Here is a 23,873-nt window from a genome sequence, read left to right as displayed (position 1 = left end):
TCTTCAACGAGCTCGTCCGTAACGGCTCCAATGTTGTCCAAAGAAGACTGGCGATGCTGTAGGTCGGTTGGAGTATGACGATTCAGTGGTTTAAATTTTCAATGTAAAACTTGTACAGTAAAGGTTCCTCCAAGTTGTCTTCGAGCTTTTCCTGGCTATTTCTAAACGTCTTGTGCCACTTGTCCGACTGAAATTTCGAAAAACAACCATCATCCCAGTTTCAGTTGACGTTTTCTTAAGTCTCACGCAAATCTTAATCGTTTTTTCTAATTCAACTTCGATTGCGCACTAATTCAAGCATACTTACACTGAATTCGAAAAAAAAATACGATGTATTATTTTCCGAATGTACTCGGTAAAAGGAACCTAATTTCTCGATCTGCAGATAAATACAAAAATACGAATCGTTAGTTATTTTTTGATAATTTTTCAATAAATATTCAACTAGAGAATGTAGGAGATCGTGATATGCATGTCCATTATAATAATTTGTAACGTTTGTTCAATGTTTTTACCTTTTTTATTAAGGCGTTTCTGGTTCGATTCATACGTATAAGTTGTAAAATAAAATAATTTTTTGCTTAAAAAAATGTACGGATGTTAGATAATGAAGATTGAAAATAAATCAAACCGTTTAAGACCGAAAGCTATAAAATTGCTTATACGAATAATAAACATTAATCTATTCACGCCTGAAACTACTGGGTGGTCTTGGTATTTATATAAACCACAATTTTGTGTATGTATAAATACGTATTATGAATTTAAAAAATTTTCGAATCGCCATTGGATTCGTTGTTAAAATGACACGATAATTTTCGTGTATGTAAATTTTCCTGTAAATATTAGAGTTTTTTCATATACGAGGATTGTTTGAAATTGTGTGACCCAACAAAGTAACAAGAAATTATTTCCCTTCATATTTTTTTAATGAAACCCTTTCATTGCGACGTCCTCGTATATAGTCGAGACAGGTTTGTTCTACTTCTTTTCAAAACGGCATAGGGCTGAGAAGGAAATTATTGAAAAATTTTTTAAGATATCGCGATTCTGGCTGTTCCAAGTTTGCTCTATATTTTTCCAAAATATAGCGAGTGGTTTCAAGTATGTTTTCAACTGTTCTAGAATCTTTCTTCCGAAAGAAAACTTTATAATATTGAATAAATTACTTAATTAACTATCGCCATAATTTCGAGAAATAGTTATGAGTTGTTCTAGGTTTTTTCTACTTTATTCTAGAACGATTTAGGGCAGGGAACGAAACTTTTAGAGAAAATTGAAACAAAATCCGATTTTTGTGTTGGAATTACATCTTTAAAGTATTGCATTTTCGACAGCTCGCCATTTTAAGTGTTCTAACTTTTTCCTGAATTTTAGAAGTTGTTATAGGTTTGTTCTACTTTGTTACAGAGCTGTATAGCGTTGAGAACGTAGCATTTAGATAAAATTGACAAAAAATCCGATTTTTGGACTGGAATCGTATTTTCAAAGTTCTAATTTTTAGAAAAGACGCTATATTATGAGATGTTCTAGCGTTTTCCTAGAATTTAGAATTAGTTCTAGGTTTCTTCTACTTTTTTTGCAGAGCATTAGGAACGAAAGTTTTAGAGAAAATCGAGAAAAAATCGGATTTTTCAGCTGGAATCGTATCTTAAAGATCTCAATTTCGAGAAATCGCTATTTTATGAGATGTTCTAGCTTTTTCCTTCATTTTTGAGGTAGTATTAAGTGTTTTCTACTTTTTTCCAGAGCTACATAGCGTTGAGAACGAAACATAGAATTAACAAAAAAATCCGATTTTTGCAATGGCATCTTCAAAGTATAGCATTGTTGAGAACTCGCCAATTTATGAGTTGTTCTAGCTTTTTGTTAAATTTTGGAAGTTCTAGGTTTCTTCTACTTTGTTCCAAAATGACTGAGAACTTAGAACGAAACTTTTAGGGAAATTGAGAAAAAAATCCGAGTGTTATTTTAGCTTTTTCCTAAATTTTGGAAGTTGTTCCAGGTTTGTTCTACATTGATCCAGAGCAACAAAAAAATCCAACATTTCAGCTGGAAGTTGCTATTTTATGAGATGTTCTAGCTTAGAAGTAGTTCTAGGTTTCTTCTACTTAGTTCCAGAACGGCATAGCGTTGGGAACGAAAATTCTAGAGAATTTCTAGAAAGTTGCTCAGGTTGTTCTATCTTTTAATTTTATTTAGGAAATACTTCGTTTTTTCTACTTTGTTCCAGAACGGCATAACATTAAGAAGGATACTTTTAGAGAAAAAGAAGAAAAAATATCTATTTTTTGAGCTGGGACCGCATTTTCGAAGTTTCAAGATTGTAGCTATTCTAAGTTGTTCTACATTTTTCTGGTTCGAAAAAAATATTTTTTCATAAGTTGTCACTTATCACTTTACCACTTATGAAGGTTACTATTGAAAATATCCATAGTAAGATTTTTTAACATGGAAAAAAGCCGCACGCCTGCAAGTATTTTCACCCTTCTTTATTCTTTCAGATTAACTCGTTACCCATCGAGGACTGGCTCTTTCAATGCTATTTTTGATGACAAAGCAAAGCATCGAAATTTTTATAACTTCATAGCGGAGGTGCCAACTTCATGGAGGTTCTTTCCCGACGTGTTACACCATATGAATGTTCTATGCTAGCGGACTACCCCTAAAGTCGTGCGCAAGATTTTCATTATTTAACTGATGCCACCGACTAAAATAGGCCGTTGAAAGCATTCTAATGGTATAGTCAACTCCCACCTCGTAACAGTGAAAAGGTTAAGTATTTTTATAATGATTCTCCAATTTTTTTAACCCTTCCGAATCGTATTTCTTTCAACATAAGCGATAACCTCCTAGTTAGATTAACATCTCTTTCCGGGAAGGGAAACTTCGAGGTATGCATAATGCCTCAGTCAATATATGTCTATGGCCTCTTCTATCTCTAATCTTAATAATCCAAGGGTTGTACAATACTCAATATTTTTGGCCGTTGTTAGCCGCAAATGATGATGCAAAGTCTCCTAACACTCCTCTTTCATTTACATTCTATTCACACCATCGAATCAAACAATTTCACTGTCACAGACACTGTTCTAATCTCCTGAATCACCACTAGATTATCTAAAACCAAGAGGAAGCTTCCTTGCTTTGACTGCTAACGAAACGAAGATTTCCGAGAAAATTATCTCGCCATTAGATGAAAGCCGTTCCTAAATCCCTCGTTCAACGTCGATATTTCCTGTAACTTGGTGAAACGGTTCCCCAGCCAAATAGTCAATGAATAATACAGCCGTAGGTGTAACCAAATTTACTTACAATAAAAACAAAATCTATCACATTCTCCAAACAAAGCTGTCTGGTTCTTTGAGCCACTTTTTGCCCTTATTACTTTCAGTTTTTTCACATCCCTCACGCGATTACATCAAAAGAAACCACCAACAATCCCAGCCATGCAGAGGAAAGGCTTTCCTATATCGGGGCCATTTCAGTGCCTAACCAACTTCCTCGCGAAATTGATCATACTTATCGGATAAAGATGTTCCCAAGGGTGTTTTTGTTATCCTGTCTGGAGCGATTGCTTAAGTTGGCGGGTTATGACGACACAGATTCACACAACTTCACCAGAGCGGTTTTCTTTTACAGCGTCACGTAATTTGGGAACCAAATTGGCACTACAGCAACCAAAAACACCTCAATTCCAACTGGACCGGACCGTGCTTCAAGTATTAAGCTGGCAGAATAATAATCAAATAGTTCGACAAGAGATTAAGCTCTAAAGTTAATTTGAGTAGAGAAAAACGAAGCATATGAAAATAGATTGTTCAAAGAGGGTGATATGTAACAAAAGTTGCCTAAATCAAGTAGATTTAAATGCGAATACATTAACAAAGAATTAAAGATAACCGATGCTTACCTCTGGTAGGGAAATACTCTGTTGTCCTTCTTGTTCGACCATGAATTCTTTTTTGATGGCCTTGGCCAATTCGAAGCGCTGTTCGTCCGTTTCGACTTCATATCGTTTAGCGGCATCTAAAAATCTAAGACAACGGTGATAAGTGGGACCTTTTTGCTCGCAAAATTGATCGAATAAAAGTTTTCCGATCGGTTGTTGATCTACGATGTATTCGTACCGAACATCTGTAATTAGAAAAAAATATTTTTCCTTCATTTTTTTTTCGATTGCACGGTATTTATACCTAGATTTGTCATCAAGCATTCAAAGTCACTCAACTTGCGCTCTCTTTAAGTTATACTCAAACGTGACCGATGTTGTTATAGGCTTCTTCTTTCATATCTCGAGTTCTAACTGAGGTAAGTTGTTTATTTTGGTCTAAGAAGACTCAGTAAATGAAGGCCTTCAATTTGAGATATGATACGAGTGAATTAAGTCTCGGAAGATGTGATAGCAGACTTTCAATATGATGGCTGATTTTTTGTCTGTGCCCCGATACTTTTTTTATCCCTTTGACGACAAATGTTTAAACAGGAATTTATGTTCAGTAATAGTCTAGTGAAAGACGGTTTTCACCTCAGATTTTCATCAAGACGCATCGATTTTCTTGAAATTTTAAGAGTAGATAGTAAATACCTTGAAAAGCATGCCTACAAGTGCTTTTACTCTGGTGGTGAATACTATCCCAACTAGAGGGATTTTATAGAAAAAACCGTAAGGAGGTCGAATGTAGCTTTTAAAAAAGTAAAAAAAAATGTTTTTTTTTATAGACCTAATATAAACCGAGCTGTGATTTATTAAAGGTGGAACTTATTTAGGGAACCGAAGATTTTGAAAAATTGAAAATTGATTTAGTGGAAAACGGTTAATGTTACGAAAAAATATATTAAATCTGTTACAGAGAAATTTAAAAAACCATTCAAATGAGACTTTATAAGTCTTTGTAACTCATAAAATAAGGGAGTTATGACGAAAATGAGATAGAATCCCTTCATTTCATGGAAAAACGTCATTTCTTCCCTGATATTGCCACCCTAATTTAAATGAAATTCGCAAATCACTTTAAATGAATACAAATAAAAAGATAAAAAGAAGAAGTTTGAATGGTTCAGAGAGCTTGATTCTGAAAAAAATTATGGTTTCAAAGGAGAAAGCATTTTCCATTTTTTTTTTAAATTGTTCGTCAAAAATAAAATATGAAGATAAGTTTTTTTTATGAAAATTTTGTTTTTTTGAATTTTTTCGTATCTTCAGAATTAAGCGAGATATAACCTTTCAAAGTTCACAGTAACGTGTTACTGGTACCGTTTTGGAGCCCTTTGAACGTTTCTCTTTTAAAAATAAAGTGTTCAATGTATTTCAAACTTTTTAGCCCAATAGATTATGAATTTTCCTACAAAATAGTTTATTAATCCATTCCCTAGCATATTTTGATAAAGACCGCAACAGGTAGAACCGTCAAATTTTTAACTGTCTTTCAAGAATTATAAAAAAACTAATTTTAAATCAGAATAGACTTAAGATCAAGACGATTTAGAAACGTAAACATATCAAAAGGTGTAAGAAATAAAAAATTAAAGTGGTTTCTAACCAACGAGTAGTTTTGACGTTATCACGTCTCATCAGAATGGTATAACAACTCTCGTTCGAGCTTGAGACCCGAACTTAAGACAAAGCGAAAGAGTGTCGCTTTTTGGTCCATGCGTTCATTCAGCGAACGCCTTTCCTGGGCAGAATACAATTTTCAAATATTTGATTTTGAAATTATTTCAGAGGTGAATAGTAGAAATAATTTATTTTGATATATTTCACACACCTCATTTACCAACAGAATCTATATTATCGGCGACTACGCCAGATTTCGACCTAACCAGTGGTTTGCAGTTGGAAGTGAGGATGGCGCCAGTTAGGGTTCGCCGCTATGGCACTGGCAACATCCGCTTTGGTGAAAGGATACTTTCTATATATAAATGGATAAGAGATCTACGAGGTACTTGGTGCCCAGGGTGGCCGACGTCTACGTCGTTACTGGAAACACGTTGAAATTCGTTATGAAGTTGGCCGAATACATATATCTTATGGGTTTAAAGGGATAAATACTGCTTGAATGCCACTGTTAAAAACAGCATTTAGTCATCATAAATATAAGACAATTAATATGAAATGAATAAGAAAATTTTTATGCCAAACAAACGTGCAGACGAAGAAAATTGAATGGAAGACGACGAAGATGAAGAAACATAATTATAAAGCAGTGGAAAAAAAAGTTAACATCGAGTAATTTTTTCATTTTTTAACCATGCACTTCTCAAAATACACGGTTTTCTGCACAAATGCAATTTCCATTTCTTATTCATAATTTTTGTACAGTTAGTTGCATCTTGATACGTCTTACTGCTCAGAAATTCCTGGTTTTTGTTAGTCAATTCCTTGACTAAATGCAATTAAACAGGAAGTGAATTTTTGGTGTGCCATGTCATAAGAACTAGGAATTATCGGATCTTTCTTTATCGAAAAATATTATATTACATAATGTTGCTTCCACGTCGTTCTGTTTTCGAATGGTAGCTCCTAAAATTGTCGGCAAGCGTGATCAACGCATATTCAAAATATATAAACGGTTTTCTGTTTTTAAAAATATCATGATGTTGGAACATATAAGTGTCTCTCGAAACCAACTCATCCTAAAAAATATCTAATTTGACTTCTCGTTTTAATTGACTAGTACATAAAACTTCCCGATGAAAATAACTTCCTAAAATTTCGATGAAATTCAGCGTAAAACGACCTTGTAATAATCGTTCTATGAGAAAATGACTTATTCACTGTGATGTAACCACTTCAAACCCTTACTGAATTCCAAGGATTAACAGCAGGAGTTTTTTACGGTCTGGCTCTACGATTCCGACCCGAAATACTTCAATGTAATTACCCGGAGTTTCAGTGAGAATTAGAGAGCCTCGATATTAGCTCTTTGTTTCTAATTCAGTCGCCCGAGGGGATTTTCCATACATCATATTGGAAAATAATGAACAGAATATAAAATATACAATATTTTTGGGTTACTGATGTATTAACGATAACTAAAGCGTTCGTTTTTTCTTATGAAGTCTTGAAACTGGTAGTATTTGTTAAATATAATCCACAAATTTGCTTTTGAACCATAGTGTAAATTTTTTTGTATTTATTTACACTCTTCGTATTCGTAGTGTCTTTTACGTTCTTAATTTATTTACACACTAAACAATACACTTAACTTATAATAATTTATTTATAAATATAACTTAAATAAATTCTGCCATTACTTTCAATTCAAGTCGTTCTTTAACTAAACTAACAAAGTTTTAGAACAAAAAGAAACACAACAAATAAAAAAATAGTTTTTTCTAAAAATTATGTCAAAGAATTACTGTAAATAAACCGTCTGTTATAATAAAAAGTTCTAAAAGGAAACATCAAAGACGCGTTCGCCATTTATAAAAAAACAGAAGGAAAGCGCCGCGCGAATTCTCCGAATTTTAAAATTCCATTGTAGCTAGAGAGCGTCCGCCTAAGGACCCATTTCGCGAACTTGTTTTTAGCAATAGCATCTTAGTGGGGAAGTTTATCGCACGAAAATGCCGATTTTAATGACCTACATTGTCTTAAATAATATCTTAATCATTCAAAATTATTTCCAAGATTTTGATCTTCTCCGATTGCCTTTACTTTAAAAACATTCCGAATGGCAAAAAACGTATTTGAAAAAACCAGTAGAATCATCCAGTTCATGATTTTCAGTTAGCTTCATCACCGTGACTCAATTTGGGGAGGAACATTTCATCCATTCATTAAGTAATGAACTTCCAACGTCCAAATCCGTATAAACAGTCATCAGAAATTATTTTTATCTCTTTTATTCGTTTCCACAATAAATATTCAAACCTGCATGACATATTCCGTTAAAATATAACCACAGTAGGTGTATAAAATAGCAGATTTGGGAAGTTAATCACAAAATTCCTCGAAGGTATTAAAATATGCATAGTTTGGAGACGAAGCGCGCAGTCCCCAATGATTTATATCCCAACGGGTGTCGGTATTCTAGCCACAACCGAATATGTAAAAAAACGCGGCTTCACACTCTGTCACTATACGGCATTGTGTATCTCAACTTTATTACATTTTCCATGCATTTAGGATGTAAAACGGTTGACATATGAGAGATACGGCGGTTTTTGTCCGCTGGGAAGTTTATGGCAAAGTGGAAAATATGAAATTCGATGCGAAACACGTATTGGAGACGAATATAAAATATTTTTGTTATTCATTCAACCCTGATCGCTTATAATATAGACAATAAAGCAAAGTGGGCGATAAAGAAACATGTTACGTAGAAGTTTTTAATTTTAATTCAAATTCAGCTTGGTTTGAGTAGGTTTTGAAATATCTTTCAAGGCGTACTAGAATCGCCAAAAAGGATACACGTTTTCCTGGCACTCAGTAAGGCCACTTTTTTCATGGATAGATTATGTAGAAATTGTAGAAACTCCGTGAGGTGGCGATTAGATATTGGTGCGAGTGAGATTGATTTGGAGTCACCATTAATTGTGAAGCATTTTAAATTGCCTGGGAATAATTGTGCAGCAATATCGTTAAGAGATTAAAGTCCCTATTTTGGATATCCTAATAAGAAAATCAACAATGAGAAGAAGAACGTTGATTTCAATAAGATAGATGATTGACAGTCATAAACACCAGAAGACACGACACTATCTCTATTACGAAGATTGAGCACTACTAAATTGCTATTTCTTTCTTCTCCAAATACCAACGACATTCTTGGAGCAGGTCTTAGCTTGTCTTCTACCAGGTATTAGCAATCAACTCTGAAGAGACTGTTTTACGAACAGACTACTCACACATGTGATAGCTATTCTCATTGGGTTCTAGACCAAGTGATCTCAATTCGACGAAAGAACCAGCCCCCGCCCAAACGAATAGATACCAAAATTGTAGGCGCTTTATGAGAGGATAGAATAAAACATATAATATTCTTGGAAGAGATCAAATTTACAACAAAATTACAACTTTGTAGAGCAGGTTGAACAATGAATCTCTATCCAACATTTTTTTTTGACCTCTTAGGGGTATTACCAATAATATTTTATTATCGAAACGACAATCGCAAAAGTTAATCTCTTCCTCTTGTTTAATACTATAGTTGTTGATTTATAAACGAAAACTGTGATAAGAAAACTTATCCACAATAATCGGCGGCAGTTCCTCTGATATCGAAAAGAAATTTTTCGAGGTTATTATACCTGATAATAATAAAGATTATAAACAATTTAGAGTTTTTATAGTTGTTGCTGAGCAATAAGAATGGGAAAGTAATAATGGATGAGACCGAAATGATCCGAAGATATGTAGAGCACTTCACAGAAATATTAAATGCAGGAAAGGAATAGCTTTAATAACAAATAACAAAACACAGAATTTATTTGTAGTACAACTAAGCAAAATAATAAGATCTAAAAGAATAGATTGGTTGGGTGACATACAGAAAATGCCAAATTTTAGAGCAACAAAATTATGGGCAAAGAACAAGGAAACAATACCAAGATGGTACGCTGAGAAGATGGAAGACTTAAGAGAGAAAAAGAGATGAATTCAAAACGAAAGAAAAAAATAGGGAAGATTGGAAGGGAATCACTTCCAAGCTATGGGCTTCAAAGGTGTAGTTGTCGTTGAATCCATACAGGGATACGAGGACTGTTTTTTTGTGGTTGTTTATTCCATCCCTGAATCGTCGTCGAGCTATGGGCGAATGAGCATGACTTCTAAGAGCGATAATCTCTTCATACTTAATACACTACACCAACACTCACGATTACACAGTCTGACGCGCATTTCGACAACCAAGATAGCGAAGTTTACCTTCAGACACTGAAGACGATAACTTGGTTATCGAAACGCGCGTCAGACAGTGTAATCGTGAGTATTGGTATAAATTCAGTATGAATATCGCCAACGGATCTAGAAATTTCAACAATTGTTTCCTAAAATCTTAAGGATGCGGTGTTGATGACAATCATCGCAGCTTGAATGTAATATACTGGGAATTTTGTTTGGATGATACTGTTGTATTCGAAGATATTCAGGCTACACGTCAGCAAATTTGTCCTGATCCAGAAAACACGAAGAATTACGATTAGTAAATTCCCGTAGAATTTCTAGACATTTTACGGTCTTTAAATTGTGATCACATGAGATATCGAAAATTATGTGTAGGTATTGGAGTGAAATAAAATTGATAAAGAGCGAGATAGAGGCATTCGTCATATCTGTGGACAAGTCAAGTTGTTTCAGTTTGTTTGAGTTCAATGTGTGGAAGAAGAGAATATTTGGGCGCTTATATGGTTGATGTAATGATTGTACTACAAAATATTTCCTATAGACTTTATAATCATAAAGTGCGAGTAATTTGTAAGGAGTATATGTCGTTAATAATCGCTTATGGACCTCAAGGTTAAATTTATATCTGTAGGAAACGTATAAATGTCGATTCGGAAAAGGAAATTAGATTTGATACTACATTAATTTATGAAACTCTAATTTAGATTATTGCAATATCGTTAAAACGTTTCATAGTTAAAATTCAATAGAATCATCGATTTAACAATTATATACCGAAAAGATGTTAAGTAAACACTTTTTGACCTACAATTTGAAGCCTTATCGATCATTGTTTGATTCGACCAGTTATTTTACAAAACCAACTAACTAGCGAAGCTTATTTAGAGTTTTTCCAAAATTACCTTCCGGATTTTTTTGACGTTTTGTCATTATGAATAAGATTGGAACATTGGTTTATGCATAATGGAGTACTACCTTATTTCAATGTCAAAATATTTTATTACTCAACATATTCTCCTCTTAATTGGATACATTTATTATAGCGAACCTGCAACAAAAAAATGTTTCTTCTTGATCTGAACTTTTACTAGTGCTCAAAGAGGAACATCTGGCAGTTGATGAATAGATAAATCCTACAAAAGTACGTCATGACTTGAAACAAACATTTTTGCTGGTAATCAAAGTACTCGACCTGAAGGTGCACTAGACTTGGGTGTTAGCGGTAATGTCGTGATTCCTCTTACTGAAACCGAACCAAGACATGTTAATCATAAGATTTTTTTTGATAATTGGTTCAATAGCCCTAAGCTCTAGGTAAATCTTACGAAGATCGAATTTTTACCTCTAGGTACAGTGCGCCTGAACAGTGTTCCTAATATAGATATTTCACCAGAAAAGGATTTGAAAAAACAACAACAAGAAAATGTATATATCGTTATTTAGTTTGATAACAAACCGGTTAATATACTTTCGACTTATGTAGGTACTGAACTAACGACTACAAAACGAAGGTTAGGTTAGGTTCTGTCTGCTCTCAAGCAGTTGAAGTATATAACCGGCATATTGGGGGCGTTGATTTATAGGTCTCTATGATTGGTTTGTATAGAATTCATTCGAGATCCAAGAAATGGTGTAAACGAATATTTTTTTATATGATAGACATGTGTGTTGTGAATTCTTGGATTCTTTGACGCAGAAACAATTCAGACGTTTACATGTCTCTATTTGATTTCCAGCAAGCTGTTTCAGAACATTTGCGCCAGAGGGCGTCCTTCAAATTACAATAGAGTGGAACACCCATTTCTGGACACGGAAGTCTTGCTCCATCTAATCCAGGCATACCAACTATAGCAAAGAAAATGAAGAAAGTTCCTGCTAGACATCAAGATGTACCTTAAAACTCCATGATAACTGACAAAATAGGTATGGTAACAACGAAATTGTTTATCGGCATTTCATGATTAAAATTATTGTATTTTTTATTTTATACTAAACTCTCAAATTCATATCTGTTTCTTTATTTTTCATACGTACCCATATACGAGGGCCGTTTTTTTAACCTCTGATTATAAATAAAAGACAAGTTCATATAAAACAATAATTTTATTACCAAAAGATTGGTTACTTTTCGACATAATCACCGAAGAGATTGAGACATTTCTTATATCTGTGAACAAGCTTTTCAATACCCTCTTCAAAGAAAGTTGCCATCAATGAATTCAAGTAGAGTACAAAACAGACCTTTAAACTTTTGGAAATTCCGTAGACAAAGTAGTAATAGTGAACTTGCAGTTTTCTTTAACCTTTCTGTCAACTCTTTGAACTAGGTCATCTGAAACGACAGATTTGTACATCGTTTTGGCCATCTTTAAACTTTCGACACCATTCACGCACAACACCATCACTCATGAAGTTTTCCCCATATACGCGACTCATTATCCGATGGATTTCTGCAGCTCTATGGCCTTCAGCCTGTAGAAAACGAATCACCCTTGGCTGAAGGATCAATAATAGCGGACATGTTAAGGTGGCTGTAGCGCGACGCCGACTGACTCCTGAATGTCAACAATGGCGGAGTATGTAGTGCGAGAGCTTCTCAGTCGCCTACAGTGCATGTCCGCTTTCTTCGACCCGCGTATTTATGTTTTTTTCTCAGTTTATGTAAGTAAATTTTCTCAATTTTCTTTTTTGTAGTAACTTTTATCTCCAAATAAAACCTAAACAACCAAATTTATTTCATAACTCATACAGTAGAATGTTATGATTTCACTATGAAAAATACACTTTCGTGTTTAGTTTAGTTTTTCCCGGCAATTGCAGGGTTGTCACCCTAGTTGATTTTTTTGCTCGGGAGTGTATATTATGAGATCTACACTATCTTCGTTTTATAATGAGAGAAATACGATGTTAAGCCGGCAATCTAGTTACTTAATATTTTTGTAGAATCGAACATTAACTTTTATTATCGAATAAATATTATTATTATATCATTCTAAAAAAATTACGATCTTCTTTTTATTTTCATTTCATTTCTTCACCTCAAACATACAAACGAAATGGAATTATGATGACCTTGTTATGTTTTGTTCATTTGCGTCATGACTATTACTTAATAGGTAATATATTAGTTATTGTATATTATATTCCCTTTCAAATTTAAAATATACCGTTCGAAAATTAAAAAATACAAAATTCGCTGATGTATATTTAAATTTTTGGATAATCAAGGGACTTCAGGTAATACGAGAATCGTTTCAACAGTTTCCGAAAAACCAAAAATGAAGACATTTTTTAACTTGTTATATTGAGCAACTAAGAAAGGCCCCGAGAAATATGTGGCAATTATTTTCAGAATTTTATCATTAAGTGGCACTTTATATATGAAACTCGAATTCTACAATAAATTCTGCGCTTTTTTCATTCCACTAGTTTTAGGCTATCTCTTCAAATAAAAGATGGGGGAGAGTGGGAGCCTTGTTACGAAAAAATGCCTGTAAGTCCGCTTCTGCTTAGCCGATTTTTATAAACTTTATGTTATTAGGAAGAGCTTTTATTCGGCAATATAAAATATATAAAGTCTAAGCAATTTAATTAGCAGCTTAAATGCTAGAAGGCGGTTGCTTCATGACAATGCTCCAGTCCACACTGCTTCGATTTCCAATGCTACTATAAACGATTGTGGGTTCACAGAGAATAAAAACCCACCACATAGTCCTGGTCTGGTCCCGTCTGACTATTTTTTGGTTGCAGAGCTGAAGGTTCAGTTGAGGAGTAAATACTTAACAGTGACGATGGAAATGAACAGAAATTAAAGAAGTGTACGAATAATTTGACTCTAAAGATACTTTTTATTTTTATAGCGGCATAGAAGCTTTAGTCAGAGGTTCTGAAAAGTGCGGGAAATCGTATTGAGAAATAATATTTATGACGTTTCTTTCTATGTTAGGCTAAGACCTCATTGAGTACAAGAAGGTGCTAATGATTATAATCGTTATTATACTGATTTTTTGCTATAAGGATGTGAGGGCAAAAAATCCGTTGTCAAATGTCCCAAGTATAAACATTATGTATCTGTTAGAAGTTTAGTTTTAAGTAAAGGAAATCTAAATAACTGCAAGTTTTATCTATATCTGAAGAAATGGGAAAGGTAATCAGCAGACAAACAATTTACGATATTGGTCGAGAGGTATTTCGATTGAGGAGTAAACAGAAAGGCAAAAAAATACCAAAAAATAAGAAAGAAACTTTGGTTTAAGCGGTTCTGGAGAAACTGGGAAGCAGTTTGCGAAAATTGGGCAGAAAATCAAGAAAGTCGGCACCCAGATATTCAGAGAAGCAACAAATGAAAAAAAAAAATTAAAACTTAGAAGTCACGGTGACGAATTTTCGCCTGCTAAAATTTTGAAATCAGTATCGATGACAATTCAGAAGTGTATTTCGAATGTGTTGGAAATTCAGTAACCACCAAAATATATGAAAAAAAGATCTAGATTAATGCAGTACATGAAGAACAAACATATTGAGGGAAATTTTATGTTTTTGCCAGATATGGAAACTACTCAGTCTAGGAATGTTCATAATGTGCCTAAACTGATGCCAATTAAATGTTTTTGGCGAAATTCGAAACGTGCTGTGCGCAAAATCGCCATGTACCATACCGGGAGATTGAGGCATACTACATTAGTTCCACTCGCATACATTCAATATTCAAAAAATCGACTGTATGATTTTTTCAAGACGAGCCAAATCCAACAAAAGTTGATCAGGCACGAAGAACTTCGATGCAAATAGTCGCCTATTTATTCGGAATAACTGGGTATGTGTGCGTGAAAAGTGTTGGAAAAAATCAGGGAAACCAATGGCAGAAGACGATGCGACAATGCGAGCTCTCAAACAACAGTCAAACAAAAACATTTTTGAACAGTCAAAACATCGAATTGATGGGTCATCAGCCATACAGTCTTTGTTTGGCACCCAATGATTTCTTCTTATTACCGCAGATTGAAAATAAATTGCGAGATCAACGTTTTTCTACACCTGATGAAGCGGCTGATGCATTCAAATCACATGTTTTGGAGGTACCTCAATCGGAATGAAAAAAATGCTTCGACAATTGGTTCAAACGCATGCAAAAGTGTATTGATCTTAAGCCCTATCGAATTATAAATCTTTATTTTTGTTTGTATATCTGAAAACTTAAGTATAAGTCCTCGTAACGTGGTGTTTTAAACTACATCGTTAATTTCTTCATCAATTATTTTTTCTATAATATTGAAACAACGTATGAATATTATAAATAAGGACCTTTCTAAAATGTTACATCATATTTTAAATGAAATAATTAGGACCAAAGATTAGATCTACACCATTCGCGTTATTTTCTACAAATTATAATATTCAACTTGCCCAATTTAATTTGCTAATAAATATAATTTAACAGCGGATCATCTGACAGAGATTGATAAGTTACAACAAAAATTGTTTGAAATATAAGTATAATTAACACCTACATACATATTTTAGATACATATACGTTATTACTATGCATATCGAAAATCGTGACATAATATTTGGTAATGTGGTTCAAGGTACGACTATCTAAACTTTTATTTTATGCGAAATATATAAATCTTCACTAGTGAAAAAATAGTATCAAGAATATTAACGATACAAAGATTGTACGAGGTTCGTGTCGAAAGAATCGAGCCTAAGTTCACACCTCTGCTTTGATTTCATACTTTACCGTATCCAAAATCTCTTTAGTCGATCAATATAGGATGTTGAGAGCCTCTACTATCTTTCGACACCTCAATTTTTCAATGTTATCGTCGTTAACAGAGGTATAAAGTAAATTTTCGACAAATTCACGACCTTCTCTAAACGCTTTGTGCCACACAAAATAAAGGCTTACATCCAAGGTTTTTTATGGCATTAGCTTTCATTTATGGGGCAAAGCAAACTCGAGATTTGAATTTTTTTTAAATTTAGGGGTTCACAGCTATGTTTTTAGCAAAAATCTATAAAAAAAATAGCAATTTCTTGAGGATATACTATCCCATAAGATTCTAGTACAAAAATTAGTGTCTAGCTATAATTACAAAGGTTGTTTGAAAAGTTTCGGACCCAAAAAAGTAAAAAGATATTTTTTTCCTCAAAAATTTCAATGTTTTAACTTAGTCTCCTTTTAAGTTTATACTATAATGATGCTCTAACCTTATTAGCCCTTTAAAATATTCTTATTCCTCAATATAGTCGTTTTCGTTCAGGTCTGATGGAAATCTCCCTTCTATAAGTGAAATTTGGCAAAGGGAAAAGTCGCTGGGAATTAGATCTGGTCATTATATACATCTAGACATTTTTTTATATGGACATTCTCTTCTTTTTACGCATACTCTACTTGTTAAGGCTCTTTTCACTCACCTGTTTTCTTCAATTCTGGCTATATGTCCCAACCAACGCCCTTACTATAAAGCTGATCTCTGCCTGACCATATAGCCTTTTAATCTCTTCATTCATTTTCTTAACCCTCCTCTTTCTCATGCATTTATCCTGTTTTCCTCTTTCTTATTCAAACCCCAACATTCAATACCATACAACACCGGTTGTATAACTGTCCTGTAAATTTTTAGCTTCATTATCCTTTATCTTTGGACCTTAATAGGTTTCCTAGAGCCTCTTGCCAATCTTTTGTCGATTTCTTTAATTTTGTCTCTTTTATTTATTATAGTCATCCCAGGTATTCAAACTCTTGTACTCTATCAACTAACTCCTTGTTTTGCTCTGAAGTAATTTTCAATTGGTTGTCACTTAAAAAGTCTTTACCCATTTCTATATACTTGGTCTTATGTTCCTTGACACATAGGTCATATCTTTTTGCTGTTTTTTCAAATAGTGAAAACATTTTCTGTAGTTCCTGTTTTGTTCTGATTATGAGCACTACGACATCTGCATAATCTGCATATGCCTGGACTTGCCTTTTGCTACTATAAATCATTACTTAGAATCGTAGTTCTTTATCTCTGAAAATCACCTCTAATAGGAAATTAAACAAAACTGTTGATAACAGGTCGCCTTGTTTTAAGCCTTTTTTTATTTGGTATTTTTATGATAATATTCCATCTATGGCTACTATGTTTTCGGTTTCTTTAATGTCCTTTTCACCAATCGTATTAATTTCCCAGGTATTCCAAGTTTTACTATAGCTTGGTACAGGTGTTTTCTTAATACTAAATCATATGCCTGTTTAAAGTTGCAGAGCATACTGGTTAAAAATCATCCTAAGAGGCGAAAGCTAAGGAACTTGAGTTTTGCGGTTCCAAAAAGAAAAATGTGAGGTAAAACCTTTTGTAGAAATGATGTATGATGGCTACAACCATACACCAATCATGGTTTGAAAAAAAAAAGAAAATTCATGATGCAAAATTCATCTGTGTTCAATGAAAGGGGAGAATTGTTTACCCGAATTTCATTCGAAGTAGTTCATATTTTTCTTTTTTATATATTTCTATTTCCAATTCTATTTAGTACTTTCGAAAGTGCTATATATTTTGCAAATAACTCTGTTGATAAATTTTTCCGACTTATTTTTTTATTACTCTTAGACATAAAGTCCCCGATGAGGGATATAACAATAAACCAAGATATACAAATATGATTTTTATACAATAGTTATTTTCAAAAGCATGGTAAATAGAGTGAATAATAAAATAAAATAATTTTGCATATCAAAAATAACTGGAGGGACAAATACACTTAAAGGGTTAAATGAACTTGTTGGTAAATATTAGATACCAACAACCAAATCCCATATGGAATTTCAATTTATTTTAGTTATGACCTATATTATACATATTTTTAAAATCATTTCCTCCTCTACTACTAATACCACATATATAAAAATAGGACGTTAATTTGTATAATGTTAAAAGCAGATGTAATATTTTTTTCTAATTTACGTTATATAAATATTTATATCTTAAAATCGATGTAAAAATTAAAAAAAAAAACATATAATTATTTAATTTATAATCTAATAGCGTAAAAAAATTAGTCGAAACTGAAGTATGTTCAATAAAAGAACGTATTCTTTACTTAAGTGTTAAGTAAGTACCTAATTATATATAATCAGCTGATTAGTATTTAATAAAAGCAAATATTGTAAAAAGAAAAATTAAATTTATCCAATTTGTTTACTAAACTTTCTATCTATGCCTTGTAAATAAATATATACGAAATCTAACCTCAATTACAGTGAAATAAATTTTCGAAAACAAGTGATAAATACCTATTTTGTTGATAAGGTCAATACACTGTGAGATATGTGGAAACTGTAGTATTTTCCTCCACTTTTTACTTTTGCCCTTATTAGTATCGGATCCACCTATAAAACACAAAAACTCTTATCGCCATCGAAGTGGTTGTACGAAAAACCTACCCTCTCTTGCTTTTAAATAAACGGTATTTGCAACTATGTTTTCTAATTCCATTAGTTCCAGTTTGAATACTTGTTATACCCGGCAGGTCGGGTCTATAACGACCCGTTTCCATTAATCTTTTATCTAAAAGTGATAAATTACCAAATCGAAGGCTTTTAATCACTTTTTTATTTTAAATATCATACACTTCTGGGAACTGTCAAATTTTGTTTCACCCTCACATCGAAGAGTCGACAACGACAGATAAACGCACGCTATCGTAGATCAAAATACGCGTTGAAATGAAGTACTACGTGTGGGGTGTGTCCTAAATTCCACCCCGTGTTAAAATTTCCACCCTTGGTAGAAATACTAACTAAACACTACTTTCTCTGCGGATTTTACACAGCCGATCGGCACCATAGCACACGCGTTCTCCTTACTCATGAGTTTTCATCGTATGCGCCAGACTTGACGATGACTGACAGGGAAAGAGCAGGTTGAAAAGAGACGAAATGTGCTGTATACACTGGATACTGAGTTACGTACTGCATAATTCACTAGAACCGATTTTACGTTAAATTAACACAGACATTAGAACGTGAATTTATAAAATTTTAATTTAATAATATAAGTAATAATCTAATTTTATATAAAATTGTTGAGCTACTTCTTCACTCATTCATGAAATACAGAGCTATCATGAAGTAATACGCCAAATTCATAAAACATACGACGTTATTTTGAATCGATAAAAAATAAAAAAGGTGTATTTTAACTTTAACAAAACCCCTAAATCTTCATGATATTTTTTTGAACTTTAAAACCAACATCCTCAAAGCATCCTTTTGAAGAAAATAAGAATAATAATTTTAAAATTTGTGATTGTTTTTTACGAAGGCTAGTTCTTAAGTTTTGATATATGGCAACACTGATGTGAATAAGTCAAATCTGACATTTCAAAAAATGGACTTATATCGCGAACATTTACGTGTGATGATTTTCCATGACTTTCGATTCTGTGCATAAACTGATATTGTAAGATTTTCATGTGACATTTTGGTCTTCATGTTCAAAAGTTTCTAAATAAGTAGTTTGAAGGAAGGTGCTTTCAAAGACATTGCTTAATAGAGTACCCACCTAGGTCACCTCATCTTATCCACGTTGGTTTTTTCTGAGGGGACATTTAAAAAATCGAGTGCACGTTAACCGGTTAACCCTAATGGAACGTATTAGATATAAAATGATTCATATAACTCTATAAATCATCATTTTGGCATTTGTCAGACAGTAAATGGGACATTATTTGATAATTGTGAGGATTTTTTATTAATAATATTGATAGTAATAATAAATCGGTCGATTAGCGTTTTTCTTTTTGGGAAAATGGAAAATAATTAATCCATCAGTAAAACTTTATCTTTTTATTTCAATTTATTATATATACTTGTATTTTAGATTTAGATTTCGGTGCAGAATTTGGGCAAGATTTTGAGCCAAGATCTTGTTGTAAGTTTGTAACTTTTGTTCAGTTAATATTTTATTATATTTTTATGTTAATAAAGTTGTTATTTGTTTAAAAATTTTCCAATTTGTGACATTCATTTTGAGCGTGAAAGCGTACAAATCAATTGGTTGTATGTCGTAAAATCTGAAGACACTTCATATAATACGGACTATCGAGGCTATCTTAACTGTAAGGCTGCGGGCGTAGGTCCATATTAAGAGCAAAAAAATCGACTCAGGTGACACTCCTGCAATCGTAGGTCATTGGCAAAAAAGCTGAATATGTTTCAATGACTGCTAACTTTCATTGAAGACGCAGTTCCAAAAGAAAAAGGTGCACATCCGAGAGAGATATCCGTACATCGCTGAGAAATCAGGCGCCCACTGGTTTTTTTAAGTCCAACAAGGGCTCAGAGAAATGCAAGGGGTGGCTGTAAGTGACTGGACAGGTAGAAGACTTAAATCAGCTAACCTTGGGCCAAAACGACCAACTACTGGTCCCAATTTAATCCCAGCCCACCGAGCCGACTGTCTACGATTTGCCAGAGATCACGATAATTGGACTGAAAATCGGGAGACAGATTAGCGTTGTAAAGCAAAAACTGAGTTGGTTTTTAATGAAACTGGCAGTGGAGCTGAGGGATTAATGGCGAACCAATGTATAGAAGACATTTTAGGAGCTCACGGCGTTCCCTACGACAGTTTAATCTGCGAAAACTTCATACTAATTCAGGACAATGCCCGCCCACATATCATGACTTTGAGATGTTAAAATCAGAGAAAGACCGGAAGCTACAGATTTATTACTAGAAACTCTTAAACGCGACGTTCGAATTAATTCGATTTTTTTGTTCACGAGTGTTTTATATAAGACATAATCCCATTATAACAAAATCTAAATCGAACTATATACAGTTTTCTAGTTCTCACCGCAATAATGAAACGACTGCATATAGATAAAATTTTAAATTGGTTCATTATAATAGTGTAACTTTGATATCATTATTTCCGTTTTTTTTTCTTTCTATATCTAAGAAATAAAAAAAAAATACAATTAACCAAACCGGAGATATGTAGTTCTTACCTATTACGTCAATGAGGTTTATTATCAAGAATCATATTCATAGGAAACCACTGAACCTGATGTTAATTAAGCCAACCAAATACGATTAAACACTTCTTTATCTTTTTTCTCTTATTTTGGTAACGTGTAAACCTGATTCGCAGTAAAAATAACGATGTTTTTGGTATTTACATGTAAAGCGAACAGAAAAGAAATTTGTACAATCCATCATCTTTGAGAATTATATATTGATTAAAAGTGTGTGGATCTTTGCATAGCCACAAAACAAAAACAGACAGTTTGAAGAAAAGCATTTACTGACTCGGTTTTGTCTTGAATATCTCATTATGGATATTTTTTCCATTCTAGATTTGGATGCGAACGTTCGGCAATATCTAGTATTGAAATATCTTCTGATTTAATCGCACAAGCTTGATTCGTCTTTTGAAGTCATCTAAGCTGAGGAGTTTGGTTTTGTATAAATGTAGACATATACTCACAAAAAGAAGTGTAATGGCGTCAGATCAGGAGATTGTGCTGGCCATTCTATCAGTCCGCGCTTCCTTCTCAACCGATTTAAAATGTTTTTTTGATGGGACGGTGTTCCATCTTGCTGAAATCATGTTATATTCTCAGGAACTTGCGGGATTGCTGTATCAAGATATGTGAGGATGGTCCCAGAAGTACCTGGCCTGACCTAGAGATGGCGGTAGTTGTTTGAAAAATACTAGAAAGTACACAATCTATACAGTATATGTTACAAGTTTGAAGACGCCACCTTTTTTAGTATTTGTTCGGAAGCCATCAATAGTGAACGTTGTCATCATTATCTGATACAATACTTTTATTTGAAAGGCGTTAGCCCAACCAATATAAAATCTGAACTAGATTCTACTGTGGTTGAGACTGCTCCTTCGTTATCAACTGTAAAATATTGGGTAGTGGAGTTTAAACGAGACTGTACAATCTGCAAGGACCAGGATAATCGTCGACTGAAAGTGCGCGAGCTACCAGACATAGTAGGAATTTCAAAAAATGCGGTACATCACATACTAACCGAAAATTTGGAGATGAGAAAGCTGTGCGCAAAATGGGTGCCGCGTTTCCTCACAATAGAACAAAAACAGCGTCGTGAACATGTTTACATGGAGTGTTTGGTAATGTTCCACGGAAATAAAGCCGAATTTCTGCGCACTATCATAAATATGGATGAAACGTGGGTTCGTAACTCCACACCCGAAACAAAAAACAATGGACTGAAAAGGGAGAACCAGCAAAGACCATTCCATTTGCTGGCAAGGTTATGGCGTCGGTTTTAAGTATGCACGTGAGATAATTTGACTTCTTGAAAACGTAAAAATTATCAATGGCGAGTATTATGCGAACTTATTACAACGTTTGAGCAAGGGAATCAAGAAAAAATAAGAAAAAATGGACGCATTTGGCTAAAAAGAAAGTGTTGTTTCATCAAGACAACACACCAGCTCAAACATCCGTTATTGCAATGGCCAAAATAAATTAATTAAATTTTGAAATGCTACCTCACGCATCCTATTTGCCAGATTTAGCCCCTTTGGATTATTTTCTGTTCCCAGACTTGAAAAAATGGCTCGGTCTAAGATTTTTGAACAATAAAGAGGTGAGTTAATGGAAATTTTGAGGAGGTTGGCGATTCTTATTATAAAAAGGGTAAAAATCGTATTGAGCATCGCAAATTTATTGAGGTTAACTGTCGGGAGGTGTTCCTGCTAAATATTGGGGTTAATAACTGGTTTTTGATAAAAAAACTGTGATATCTGCAAGTACATAAGTTTATCAAAGTTGGCACGACATTATTTTGGGGCTCCAATCAAGTCGACAGCAATAAAATAGGAACCCACAATTCCTATCCAAATATTAACTTTTTCAGGGTATTTCGTAAGTTCTTCTCTCATCCAGTGAGGATGCTCATTATACCAATAGCGGCAATTTTGATGATTAACATGATAGTGGAGTGTAAATGTGTTCTCATCAGAAAATAAAACATATTCTAATTGGATCACATTAGCTTTGTACGCGGTAGATAATTTGAATACATTCCTAATCAATTCTGAATATTTCAACTGCGCAAGTTCTGTTCACAATATGTTTATGCATTCGTCCACGAACCATCTATGAATGTTAGACTGACATTCTTATACTGTATGTTATTTACAAGTGATTTTCTTACTGAATTATAACAATTACATAGAAAAACATTAATTAGAAGTTACTTCGTGTTAAATATCACTAAAATGACACGAATGTACTAGCGCTGGATTACAAATCTTCACTCAGATTCGAGGATACGTTGGACATATCCAGTACACGTTCAGAAATAGAAAACGGTGCTCCACGAAAACAGGATTTTAAATATTGAGCGTGTTTTATTAGGTTCGTTCCAATTTATCGAAGAACCGTTCTTGGTACGGTGACGATTCTGCGCAATAGAGATTACGTGTTCCGATAGAACAATATCAATTGTAGAAGACAGTTAAGCGGGGAACAATCAATATTTCATAAATACGCACGGTACTCATACCAAATTAAGGACTGAAAAATAATGTTTACTTCTCATATAAAATACGGTAAACATCTAACAAACCGTCAGTCCACGTGGACTCATCATCTCCACTGTTTACCAATGAAAACAATGCTTTGGAAAGCGGATAATATAATTGTTGATAAAAAATGAAAATTATTTATAATTATATATTTAGCAATAATTCATAAACTTTATAAGAGATTATTTTGATCGAGACTATCAGTTGATTTCAAATGGGACTCTAACCGCGCGCGCTCTGCCATCTATCTCAGAAACGATTCACTGTATGAAAAAATTTTTTAAACAAAAGTTTAATGCTCTAAAATATTGATAAGGAATACAAATAGTGTAAAACCCATAGGATACGAGTTATTTGCAAAAGTTGTGTAAAAAATCGATTTTTTTGACTTTTGGCCCCCGATTTTTAAAGTTGCTTACATCGAATTTTATATTAGTTTTGAGAGGAGTTTTAGGATT

General features: G+C 33.5%; 1 protein-coding gene across 1 annotated transcript in view; it reads right to left on the bottom strand.

Moving 5' to 3' along the window:
* Positions 1-18,747, bottom strand: part of LOC130893353 (G protein-coupled receptor kinase 2) — a 35,965-nt gene extending 17,218 nt beyond the window's left edge. The window contains exons 1-3 of the mRNA XM_057799368.1: positions 18,285-18,747; positions 18,135-18,230; positions 3,914-4,137 (exon numbers count right to left, since the gene is read on the bottom strand). Of these exons, the coding sequence (XP_057655351.1) occupies positions 3,914-4,137; positions 18,135-18,230; positions 18,285-18,336 (372 nt within the window). The 5' untranslated portion in view covers positions 18,337-18,747. The remainder of the gene's footprint in view (positions 1-3,913; positions 4,138-18,134; positions 18,231-18,284) is intronic.
* Positions 18,748-23,873: the final 5,126 nt, after the last annotated feature.

The sequence above is a fragment of the Diorhabda carinulata genome, chromosome 4, assembly GCF_026250575.1.
Source record: "Diorhabda carinulata isolate Delta chromosome 4, icDioCari1.1, whole genome shotgun sequence".
Lineage (NCBI taxonomy): Eukaryota > Metazoa > Arthropoda > Insecta > Coleoptera > Chrysomelidae > Diorhabda > Diorhabda carinulata.
This window is presented reverse-complemented; position numbering and strand designations above follow the sequence as displayed.